General features: G+C 39.9%; 1 protein-coding gene across 5 annotated transcripts in view; it reads right to left on the reverse strand.

Annotated features, from left to right (window-relative positions):
• Positions 1-13: 13 nt before the first annotated feature.
• baiap2a (BAR/IMD domain containing adaptor protein 2a) overlaps positions 14-13,180 on the reverse strand; it is a 79,020-nt gene continuing 65,853 nt past the window's right edge. Inside the window, exons 8-15 of one of the 5 annotated variants that reach the window (XM_034711762.1) lie at positions 8,822-9,064; positions 7,493-7,724; positions 6,957-7,158; positions 6,784-6,852; positions 6,550-6,703; positions 6,280-6,317; positions 2,021-2,063; positions 14-1,529 (exon numbers count right to left, since the gene is read on the reverse strand). In XM_034711762.1, coding sequence (XP_034567653.1) covers positions 2,036-2,063; positions 6,280-6,317; positions 6,550-6,703; positions 6,784-6,852; positions 6,957-7,158; positions 7,493-7,724; positions 8,822-9,064 — 966 coding nt within the window. In that variant the 3' untranslated portion in view covers positions 14-1,529; positions 2,021-2,035. Of the gene's footprint in view, positions 1,530-2,020; positions 2,064-2,709; positions 4,157-6,279; positions 6,318-6,549; positions 6,704-6,783; positions 6,853-6,956; positions 7,159-7,492; positions 7,725-8,821; positions 9,065-13,180 lie in introns of those variants that run through there. The other 4 variants (XM_034711759.1, XM_034711758.1, XM_034711761.1 and 1 more) reach the window with 4 other exon arrangements.

Genomic DNA, 13,180 nt, shown 5'->3' on the forward strand with positions numbered 1-13,180 from the left:
ACACATAAAAGAATGACGTTTGTGCCCATTTAGATTTATTTCGGACAAGATAATTTATAAGCACTTTCTGTACAGAACAGATATAATACAAACAGTGACAAAAGTGAGAAATGGACAATGAAAGCTATATAAAAGTTAAAAAAAAGCGATTTGAATCGTGCTGCCCAAATGAGCGGTTTCATAAAATCCTGATCAAATCGTTCAGTGAAAAGGACTCGCTTCTTCATGGTGTACCTGTAGAAGTATTTATAAGAGGCTGTTTAACTCATTCACACAACCATGCATGTTATTTCTCTCCTATTATACAGTTAACTGTCATTTCCACCATAGATATATGCCTCTGCCTAAGTTTTTTTTCCCAGATGAGTGTAAAATACTGAGCATGAATGATCAAAAGCCATGATAATACTGTACCTTATATGATAAGCTACAACTCCCTCAAAGCTACTTTACATATAAAAAGACCCAATATGTGTGCGCTTTATTTCATCTCTTGGCTATCTGGCAGCTTAGGTATCACTGAAATTTAAGGAGACAGAAAGATTCAGGATATTCTTGTACTTGTATGTGTATTTGAAATTGCACTCAATTGAAGCTTGCTAAGCAAACAAAAAAGAAAGAAAAAGTTCTTAAATTTACAAATGAAGACGATAAAAAGGGATGTAATCCCTGTTATACTTCTCAGAATATAAAAATACAAGTGAAACTGTTATGCATATACCCTCAAATCAGTTAACAAGATGATCGCGGCATTAAGCATATGTTAAAAAAAATCAAAGGCACAGTTCCCACATTGAAAATATGGGTGTACTGTATCACAACTAGGAAATATATAGTACTGTATCACTTAGCAAAAGCAGAATTATTGTTTCATTCTAGCTATCTGTGGCAGTTTCCTATCTTTGATTCTGCATCATCCATGACGCAATGAAAACTCTTACCCACCAGCTTCAACCCACCCTCAAACCACCCCTAAGCAACTAATGCAGAGTGTTCCTTCACTGCTTATTAATGTCAGTAATCCTCAAATGAAATTTACAGTGTTTAGTGTTGGAAGAACATAAAAGAGATCCCAAAGTAGGAGTGCAGATAAATAATAATGTGACAGCACCTCTAGTAAAAACCTATTAGCCATACCTTATACACAACTGGTGCAATCTAAACAACTAATAAAATCTGCTGTCATGTTTGCATTTGAATGCTCAAGCTGGGGCATTCAAAGTTTGCGAAAGCATTTTCAAAACATCATGAGGATCAATCTGAAATTCTCTGAGTGAATTTCCATGGCAAAGAAACTAGTGGTGTAACATATTCCTTGAGGTGATTTCCCCCCTCAGTCACACGTCTGGGCCCTCGTGTCGTATCATAAAACTCAAACTTGCTAATGTTAACAAAAAATTTCTCCACTTCAAAATAAAAAAGGGCCCATAAGTGGACAAAAAGCGGGAAAAGCAGGCTGCTAGTAGAAGATGGGTGCAGATCGGTCATCAGTGTACGTGGGCCTGAGGTAGACCTCCAAGGAACGGTCACTGTGGGGAGAGGAGGGGTGAGACAGGGAACAGTGACAGTTAGGTTGAAGACTTGAGGACATTTAGAGAGCTACTTGGCCGACTATGAAACCACACCCCAAGAAAGCCCCATCCTTCCTACAGTTTTGTCTCTTACAGTAAGAAGAGCAAAAGGTTGCAGTATCTATATTGTGAGTTGTAGCAAGCATGTTGTGAGGAAACCAATAAAGTATGGATAAAAAACAAAGCTTGCAATAGGCATGCATGCAGGGTTAGTGTCTCCTCTGTATGAAAATATGGTCCACAAGTTATTCTTTTACAACCCAAGGCCCTGCTAGACTGACAGATCTAAATCCTGCCATGTCCACATAGGCCAAAGGACAGAAAAGAAGCAGTGATTCCCAGCATCTTACTGCAGCCAGACAGCCAATGAGAGCAGAGAGAACCAGGCAGTAGAAAAAAGGGAGAAAAGTGATTGGTTGGCTGAGTGGCAATGGAGGCTGGTGACTTACGGAGGTCCTGTTTCCTCAGAACCGAGACAATTCTGGACCCAAACTGGAAGGTAAAGAGAACCTTTGGGTTTGAATGGCTCATCTCTCAGATCATGCATGGGTCACACTTTGTAAACAACACTGCTGGTTAGTCTGGTGCAAGATGAACATACTGTAAGGTTGATCATAAAAACAACTGTAACTGAGATGAGGGATGGAAAACACTTCATGCTCGACATGCTAAGACTATGCTCTTTTTCAGGTGCTCAAATACACAAGAAGATGTGTCTCCAGCACACCCTAGTGGATAACAGTTTTTGCTGCAAATGCAGTTGCAATCAACCAATATCATCCAAACACAACCCACACATCAGCCAAAAGAATACTCAACAAAATAGGAAGACAAGCAGGAGGGAAGGATTTACAAAAGAATCACTGGATGCATTCTGTACAAAACAACACACACACTCACAGCTTCCTTTTTTCAGTGACACAGAGCAGCACAGATGCTAGGAGTTTTAAGGAAGAAGGAGAGGGAGGGATGAAACAGCATGCTTAGACCACGGCTGTGGTTTGAAATGATTTACAAAGCGAATTTAATAAAATATATATCACAGTTTGGCGTTGTAACCTTGACTGAGAGAAAGTTCAACAAAACCAAAAACTTGCCGTTGTCACTGTTAGAACAGAGTTTGTGTCAGACAACACTGTTTATTAATATATAGAGATATGTTTTATTCAGAATACCTTTGTAAAAAGTCACCATACATTCAGGGTCAATTTTCAGTATCACATTTTTTCTGGTTTCCCTCCACAGCATGCATAAGATAAACACTTCAGCTAATCAGTAGTTTCTCATCGTTTCTGCAAATATTTTTTTTCTTTCTTTTTACAAGGACAATAATTGATTTTGAAAAGAAAAAGACCAAAAAACTACATAGCCACTCAGGGAATACAATCATAAATAACACTGAGAGCTGCAAAAGCCGGGGTTATCCTTTAACCTCAAAGTAATAAACAGCTGTTATTGAGGAAAGTCAACAGAAGACCTCTTCAAACTCAATTCAACTTCAGACAAAAAAGAACAAACTGAAGTTTATTGAAGTGAGGCATTTTTATTTTAACCCAGAATTTTAGGCAGCAAGTTCAGCCTCAAATGGCAAAAAGTCTGCAGCTGGCGGTGGAAAGTTGGAAAATTTAGATGAAAACATGTTTTCATGGTGATCATAATACAGTGCAATTTGGTCGACTGACGAAAACAATTTATATATATATATAGTTATATATACTGTATATATTCATGAAGCTCATTTTTAAGTTTGCTTCATCGCACACAAAGTATGTGTTAAATAGAAAAAAAAGAAGCAAAGTAAGGCAAATATGACACAAACCTTTTGGACGGTAAAATAAAGTCTTAGCACTGACACAAGGAAGCACAGCGCCACCTATGGGATCTCTCAGAACAGAAACATTGTAATCTGCTGCACAGCCTTATTTGAAGAGCTTTTTTTTTAGCATGTATGTGGTGGGTGGGAACTCGATAATACTGCGCCCCACATGTGCTTGAAAAAGGCCATTCAGCCAGTGGCTCTAGTACAACGACACTGAAGTCTTTTGGCACTTGTACAGTACATGAACATGTCCTTTAGTTTGACAAAATGACAAAACCATGTACATGCATGAAAGACAAGCAGTAGCAAAGGCAGTCTCTTGACAGATCAGTCCGTGATGGTGGACTGTGATCAGAGATTGAGTATTCAGAGTCCATAGCGCTGCATGCCGAGCAGGTAGGCCCCGCTCGGGCTCTCTCGCTCAACGCAATCCTCCACCCACCAACCGCTACTGTCCACACCGACACCACCAGCGGCAGCACCCAGGATTGGACGGATTGGAAGGAGGAAAGGAGGGACCCGGGGAGGAAGAGAGGACAGAAAGGAGGGATGAAACTGGCCTCTTCCACTTGGAGAGGGGGTGTGTGTGGAGGGCAGAGGAGGAGGAGGAGAGGTGGAGATAAGTGGACAGGAGGGAGGCTAAGAGGAGGAAAAGATGGGGTAGGTAGGTAGGTAGGAAGATGCCCCTGTGCTATCCGGAGCTGTCTGTGTCTGTCTGTATGTCTGTTCTCACACAGTCGAAATCAATTTGCCATCAGGACTGTCACTGTGGAACAAAGAGAGAAGGAAGCTTGCCAGGTCGGACACACTCAGAGAGAAATGGAGAAAAGACAAGACAGGCACGAGGAGGCAGGGTGGAGTTTAGGAGACGGGTAGGTGGGTCCAGTATCTATGTTGCCCCACCTACATCTTCATCTCCAAACACACCTGCCGTGATCAGGAAGATTGGACTTCCAATTCCCTCATCAACATTTTTTACCAACAAAATTTTCCCGGTTAGATATTACTGCCCATATTTAAACGATATTTGCATTTGAAGTTGTTACTGTTGATGAGAAAATCAAGTCATCTCCTCAGCTGGAGGGATGTAGTGTTAGATTAGTCTGTTGAGGGTGAGTACACCCTGCAGGACAGTGTTGTCTCAAAATACTGATACAGAAAAAAAAACACATTCAGAGCAGACAGAGTACATAAACAGCTTGACACTGGTGCCCAAAGCCCCAGGCTGACAAGCACTGATGACTGAAATGAAGTCAGCATGATGTCTATTGCACAACACGTACTCCAGTGCGAGCATACGCACACACTCGAGACCACTTTATCACTCTCACCCAAACACACACATTTATATACAGTTAAAGGAGGATGTACTTCCTGATTGGACCAGCATCATTCCTAACCCTAACCCTCACACAGCCCTGGTGAGTCAGCAAGGACTTGATGGGATTACAGTGAAAATATACGGGGCCAAGAGCACTCTGACAATACACCGAGACACTAGACTGAATTTATTAATTTAAAGAGCTATAAAAAAAAATACAAAATAAAGTAAGCAAGAGCAAAGAGGGAAGGACAAAGAAGACAGTAAAAATAAGCAAAGGAAAAACTGATCATAAAACTTGCAAAGGAGGAGGATTTAAAGCTACAGCAAAGTTTTATCTACGGATTAAATCTAATAAATTGTCAGGTGTTCTTAAACTTTAATCATTTAATTTATCAAATATATCAGAAGCTTTGATTTTGTTGATTAGTTATTTAAGTCCAATCAGTTCAAGTCAAAGAAAACCAGCCTGTCTTGACTCTGATTCATATTACTATGAATACATATATCCTGGTTTTGTACTATTAGTTATATAATACAGCCTATTTCAAATGATTTCTATCATTAATTACTGACGTTTTGCAGGTTTAACAATAAAAAATACAGCAAACAATAAAAAATATTTATTATGCTGTCAAAATGTGGGTGATAGTATAAGTTTTTGAAACTTTGCAGTGTTGTGATTTATCAAAGTGTCCTTATATTACATTGCAAATGCACCATGTATGACATTATTATACTATGAACTATTTTCATAAAACTTTGAAAAGCTCCTGTGAGGAACTCTTGGCTTGTTTTGGTGACCTCTGAATGAAGCAGACATCCTGTTTCTGATAGGACGCTGGTATCGCCCTTCACATGGGTAAGTAGTGTTCTTATGCAAAAGTCTTATCCTGCTATATTTCATCTGTCAAAGGTTTCACTTTTTGAGGCTGTCGAAATGAGGCTGTTAATCACATTGCCTCACATTAACCCTGAAGCAGATGTCTTGTTTGCTGTTGTATGTCATAAAGACATATCAGAACTAATTTCAAAATGTTTCATAAGAAAAAAGGAACTCCTCACAGGAGCTTCAAAAAATCTATGAGCATGATAATTTGGGTTAAACACAAACCTTTCAAAATGTGACTCAAAATGTCAAAATTAACAGAATTTAAGCTAACTATACTGCACGGACTTTTATCCTGTGTTTTCACATTATTTTTTTTACCTCACCACTGTATAGTACTCATCCTGATGGAATGCTTCTGTTACTTTACCTTTTTTCATTAAATATCAGACAAGGGTGTATAAAACCTGTTTACTCAAAAACGTCAGTATGTTTATAAGTAAACCCAATTTTTTCCCATATATTCTCACAATAAAGCAACTTTTTTTGATACTGCGCATGTTAAGCAGATGTCATGCTATCTTATTATTCCAGTTTGTAGTAATTAAGGTGAATCATTTTTAATCTTTAATTGGTTTTCTTCTGATAGGTTATTACTTCCGAGACTATCCAAGTTATGATGGAGCAGCAGCTTTCATAACAGTATTAACTTAAAAGATAAGTCAAAAAAGGCGCTTACCTTGTGGCAAAGCGGCCGTCATAATCCTCAATAGCAGGCTGAAAGGAAAAGGACATATTTTTTTACTTAGTGTACAAACATGCCTTGGATTTAAGTACCTGCAATACTTGCATACAAACACAGGGTGGCAGCAGAAATTGGGGAAAGCTCTCCTGCTCAGTCACTGCAGGATTACTCATATCCAATTACATAACACAAGGCCAAACCAGATAGAGGCTACAAATTAATTTGTCGTGTGTCTTGTTCATGTATACTACACATGTAACCTACCTGTGTGCCAAAGCCTGCCATGCTGTAGGGGCGCGGGCGGGTCTGTGCGAGGCTCTGTGCCAGCAGTCGGGCAGTCAGGCCGTAGTCAGGTGTAGGCAGTGATGCATCACTCTCCAATAAGTTTCCTGTGCTGCTACTTTTTCCATGGTGCAGGCTGGGAGGGGTGAAAGTACACTAGCCTCAGACTTAAGCCCATTAAGGTAAAACAAGTTATGACAGAAAAATGCTACATACTTCACTTTGAGCTTCTCATTGTCGCTCTCAGGCAGCACACGAGTGTAGGAGAAAGGGAACCAGCCACGCCTGTGAGAATGAAAGATCTTGTTTGATTCTACATTTACTGTTGGAAAACATGTCTCCATTCTAACAGTACAAGATTCAACTGATTAAATGAATATGTCCCTCACATCTTGTTCTTCTCATTCTCTCCATAGTGCCAGCCATCACGGGCTTCAGGCACTAGCAGGGTGATGACATCTCCCTCGGAGAAGCTGAGCAGGGTGCCATTGTCACCTGCAGCATGGGAGAAGATGGCCTGGACACGAGCACGCCCGTTCTTTTCCAGGCCTGCTGCCATGGAACTGGACCTGGGCAGGGTCCGTGTCTCTCCTTAGGAGTTTGCAAACACAGATTATTGTCAGTGACAAGCATTTAAGGTTATGAGTCAAAAATGCTGTAATTAACCAGAGTCTTCAGTGCAGATTACAGGTAACATTTATGTCTCTTTTGGAACATTTAACAGCCAGGCAGATGCTCTAAATTTAACAATTTCTTAAATGTGCTTTTGTATAGCACCAGCAAACATGAACTGCTCCTGAGTACACCTTAAAATAAAATGATGTGAGTGGGGTTGACATGCAATCAAATATTCTGCTTGTTATTTTTCTGCTGCAGCTCCAGCTATAGCTGCTCATTAAATCTGAGCAGTGTTGGGATAACTTACCCACAGGGTTCTTGTTCTTGGCGGGGGCAGGCCTACGCACAGGGAGGGTGTTGGAGTAGACATCGCTGACCTGTCTCTGGGGCAGAGCCTGGGGCGGGCCCTGTGCCTGGGTCTGAGGGGATGAAGGCCTGACTTGGGACACGGACATGGTCCCTCCATCCGTCCAATATTCCTCCCCATGGACTCCTGTTGTCCCATTGACCATGGACATACCATCAGGACCAATCAGCCTCTGGAATATGTAGACATTAGAATATTGTGATTGATTTTATTAATGAGTTAGTCAACTATGGACAACATGCCCAGTTAAAAACAGGCATACAAAAAAGATACTGAGTGGAAATGAAGATTCAAAATAATACTTGACAAGTAAACCAAACTGCTTTTTACAAGCTCCAGAAACCAAAAGAAGCCAACTAATAAGCACTAAATTCAAACATACATCCTAATACTTTTGCTGTCAGAGCACTCGAACATCTCAGGATTTTAACAAACATTACATCTATATCAGGTGATCCAGAATCAGAATTAGGAAAACCCAAAATAAATTAGAATAACATCTCATCTTCATTTGCATAATTCACACAGCCTTTGGTCCTTCTCTGGGTTTGAATTCTGCCAATGCAACCTTTGTAATTCTACCTGCTCAAAAGCAGCATGAAGCTCTGTACCACATGGACAAACTTGCAGTTTATTCCACAGAAACTTTCTCACGTGCCCCTTTTTTCCTGACATAAAAGTTAAATGATTCCTGAGTCTTATCTTTCAAACATTTGAGTTTTATTGGAACAGGGATCAAAACCCAAGTTGCCATGAGCAGCTTAAGTAGAGGCCAACTTTGCCTGCCCTAAAAAAAAAGTGCAGCCCTGCTCTGTTCTAGATTCAGTTGGCCATTTTACTTACTTTGAATCTCTGTATCCCTGCAGCGTGTTTCAAAATGGGGGTTACACACATTTGGCTATTGCACTTGCATTTAAATACCCAAGATCTTTAAATATTTCAAAATTGACTACAGACCCTGGGGCTCGCCCGGCCAAACATTGAAATTTCTCTCCTTTACACTGGTATCACACTTCAATCAAAAGGGTGCAATTCCAGTTGAGTGATTCAGCTTCAACAGGAAAAAACAGGACATTTTCTGTATGAATTGCCACAGATTGATGATAAATCAAAATAACTTACTCTACCTTTAAGTTAAAAGTTGCTTTCTCTCGTCTCTAATATATCAAATAATATATTATTTATATTATAAATATAAATAATACGCAAATGAAGAAACTATAAAAACATATTCTTAGCTTTCATCATCCACTTATTTCCTGAGCTCACCGCTGGATGTCCGAGGCCGCTGCCCATGAACACAGCCAGCTCTGGGGGCACAGGAAGAGGCTGGGCCCCTGGGATGGGGTCTGAGATGACCAGATTTGATTTGGAGGTATGCAGGGGGCTTGTGCCACCGAGAGCGGCAGAGCCCATCTGTTGGGCCAGGAGCATGGCCCTCTCCGGCAGCTTGTTGGGGTCTGAGCAGGCCTGTTGCCACACTGGAATCTTCTGGGTCAGGAGATCTTTACCCTGCAGGGAGGAAGAGAAAATATTAGAAACAAACAAAAACATGATAACTAGAACTACCACCATGGGGTCTCAGCTAATAAGACATGAGGCAGTTCACACCCAACCATGTGTTTCCTACAGAATGACAGTTTATCTGTGAATGAACACATTTACCATAAAACAAAAATGTATACAATTTTTTGAAGAAAGGGTATTCTGTCTTTGGGTTTCTCTTTGGGGTTTAATCAGACAGTTTAACATCAAAATAAAAAAACTACTGCCAGTTTGGGATATCTCCTGCTGGGGGTCCTAAAAAATCTTGCTCAAAATGAAAAAGATAAAAAAGGGTGAATAGCATTTTTCTACAGGACAATAACCTGTCAAAATGAAGTTGACCTTTAACCTTTTGCATAAAAAAGTCATCCATCTCTCACCTAATGATGTTATAACCTCTGGCTTCTCTTTTCAGAGCTCCCAGAGCTGCCAGCAGTTAGCATAAAAGTATTTCAGCATAGAGCACAGTTACTGTGCTTTGCTTTTGTTCTCAGTCTGATGAAAAACAGAGGAAGCGAAAATTAATCCGGAATTGCGAAATGATGTCAAAGAGTGGACTGTCAGCTGCTCTTGCACACAGGCATCTGCTCAAAAACATTAACCAAAACTAAATCATCTTCAGATGACTGCTGATGGGTTTGTATTATGGACAATTGTGCTCATTTTTTGCAGCTAATGTTGGCTGAAAAGCTGGTGGATGATACTACTAGTACTACAGATGAAAAACAGAACACTTCAAAAACAAAATCTGGTCCCACGCCTGCAGATTCTGCCCTCATTTGCAGAACCTGTTAATTGAGGTTAATCTAGCAGAATGTGACCAGGGAAAAAGAAGGCTCAGTTATAAGCTGTTTCTTCACTACATCTTCTAATTCTTCCCTTTTCTTTCCTCATAAACACATTTTGTTCCAGAGTTTTTTCTTCACTGTGTATTCTTGACCCCTGTCCTTTGGCCAGCTATGATAATGTGCTGCGTGGGTGAGGCTGTAGGATGGACGGATATACAACCAAACTGCCCACTTCAGCAACACACAGCCTGTGGACATGACTGTTCTTTCTACAACTACGGAAACACAGTTTAAATAACTGACAGAGATTCACTCATATGTATATATGCCTACATGTAAAACTTCACACACCTGCACACGCATGCAAAAACACAGATGGTATGGTCCATTTGAACGCGCTTATTTGGAGCTCCTCCATCTCTGTTTCTCATCGTACATACACACACACACAGATCTTGCGCACAGACAGACACACCAGGAACCCTTTGGGAGAGGGTTCTTCAGTTTGCTGAAGGTGAAGTCTTCCCACGCACACCCCCATCTTGATTAATGACTGGACTCCATGTTGAAAAGGGAAGCTGCAGCACAGTGCGCACACAAGGACACACATACACCTTGTCCTCATCCAGTCACCTCTTTAGGCTGACACCCACCAGTAATCCCAGGAGACTGATGTACTCTATTACCTAAGAATATCAAATTCATGGGTAAGGGATAGGCATACATTTGTCGCTCACGCACACATACATACACAAGAAACAAGATTTACCACATAAAATGCCTGAATCCTGGTTAGTAACACTCCATTACTTGTGATGGTTTATTGGAGGAACCTCTTTCCATTCAATTGTTCTTTGCTCCAAACGTCAACAGCAAAATGAAAATAACAGGCAGGTATTATGAAATCCTCTTCTGACTCTTTTAAATAACACAGCTCAGAAAAAGTCTGCTCCATTCTTCACTGTGAGCTCTGATTTAAACCCATCTCTCTACATCCAGAGTTTGCCTCCTTTTCCTATAAAACTCTCTTAAGATGACAGGAAGAAGCAGCAAGGCATTTCTCTACATAAGAAACTGGCTGGACACTCAGAGGTGCAATGATGGATTACAGTCTCAGACATGCCTGTCAGCTGGGCATCGTCTACAGTCTTAATGAATTTTTAAAATGAAGAGGCCCCTATGAGCGGTCAAAGCTAATGCGACTTTGAATTATACATCTCCTTGTTTTCTCTCTTTATTGAACAATGGTCTACTATAGTGAGTTTCAAATAAAACTGATATGACAGATGAAGAGTAGTAGGCTGGAATCAAGACAACAGAATAAAGAGAATACGTTATTTTTCATCCTAACAAGCTGTGAACATATGGTTTTTAAACACAATAAACTAAAAAACGTGTGTCAGATTTACTGAGAAATACAAAAAAGACTAAACCGACCGAGCCGCATCAAATGTTAAGTTGCTACTGAAAACAAGTACTTGATGTATGAGCCAATTATTCTGACAACAAACTAAAATCTGTCTCCATCAAAGCTTCTTAGAACTTTGGCTTCATTCAGTTCAGACTGAGGCTTCACATAGCAATAAATTGATTGAGCATTTTTGGTTGTAACAGGTTTGCCTATTTTACATGAAAGATTTACATGATGTCACCTCTTTAACAACTGCATTTAAAAGGTGCAGCATTTAAGAGCAGACTTGTTAAAAATTTAATATAATATTCATAAGAAGGCTATGTTTTTATTTATGTATAATCACCCAAAAATAATAATCAGTTTGTTACTATTATCTTAACATTAGCCTTTTATTTAAAGGATTTGCCTACTTGCTGGAAGTGTGGTGTAGATGAAGGAACCATGTACATGTACTTTGGTCATGCCCCATGATTAATCAGTGCTTGAGGAAGATTCATAGTTATATTGTTAATGTTGTAAAAAGGCAATTTGTACCTTGTCCTAAGCTCTACATTTTAGGAGACTCTACAATGTTATCTGCTTTTTCAAAACCACTGATCAAATGGATACAAACTGCTTTTATGACTGGACAACAGATTATCCTTAGGAATTGGAAGAACCCGGGAGAAACTCCTTTTCTGAATTGGTTGACTGAACTGGGCACAGTAGCTGCATACGAAAGGATGTCTTATAGGCTGCAGGACAGAACACAAAACTATCTTCTGAAGTGGGGCGTGTATCTTGATGGGATTAACAGGCCAGAATGAAGATCAAGTGTGAAAATTAGAAGTGGTTTTGTATTGTTTTTAATTTTTATGTCAATTGGATCTTATTATTTTTATGTTCCTTTATATGCTAAGCCACTGTATAAGATAGCACCTGCTGAACCCTCTTGGTTAAGGTTTTGTGTGTGGGTGGGGGTGGGGTAGGGTTAATTTGTAACAAACAGATGTGTGCCATATATTACCCTGTTTTGTTTTTGTAAAATAAAAATTGAAAGTCAACATTAGCCTTTTATATCTACATAGGAGTGTGTCCCCTTTACAGAGTCCGCCATCTTACACAGATGAAGAAGAAGAGAGCAGTTGTTGTTCACAAAATAATTTGAATTGATAGAAGTTTTTGATTGACAAATGGAGGATCATACTTATCATGCATCACAGGAGCTTCTTGTCCTGGAAGGTCATCGTCACTTAACTTACAAGAGGAGCGAGTAAGGCAGCATAGCTCTAGCTAGAATTAGACGTTAGCTGACGTTAGCATTCAACTGCTTCCTGGATAATGTAACTATTTAATAGTCCTACACAAAATGTTATAAGAGTCAGACCTAGCTAGTAATGTTAGCTTGTTAATAGTTATGTAAGCTAGGAAGTGGTGAATGCTAACATAAGTGGTTGCACCTTAGCTGTCAGTAGTTTGCTAATGAGTTGTCTTAACTTGAGATATGGCTGAATGACTGAAGTTTTTCTTTCCTTTTTATTCATCTTCTTTTCAGTTTCTGCTAATGAAATATGCTTTTCTAAACCTGGAACGCAGGAGAACAACATGACACAGCTACGAGCTTCCCATCCTGAGCGTGACTTTAAAAATTGCTGATGTATATTAAAAAAAGCAGATTAGTAAAGCCTTTGGTGAAAACCTCTGACTTCATATTACCTTAAATGTAGCTCTAGTGAAAGTTCAGACAGGAAGACTATAAAAGCAATCTGCTCCAAATGGAGCAGTTGTTTCACTCTCCTCTCCCTCGTTCAATAGCTGCACGCTCCGGAGCTGTCATTGGTTAATCAGCGACGGCTGTCATCCAATAGCTCAGTGGCACGCCCGTATAGTCAGCCTATCAAC

This window comes from Notolabrus celidotus, chromosome 20, assembly GCF_009762535.1.
Source record: "Notolabrus celidotus isolate fNotCel1 chromosome 20, fNotCel1.pri, whole genome shotgun sequence".
Lineage (NCBI taxonomy): Eukaryota > Metazoa > Chordata > Actinopteri > Labriformes > Labridae > Notolabrus > Notolabrus celidotus.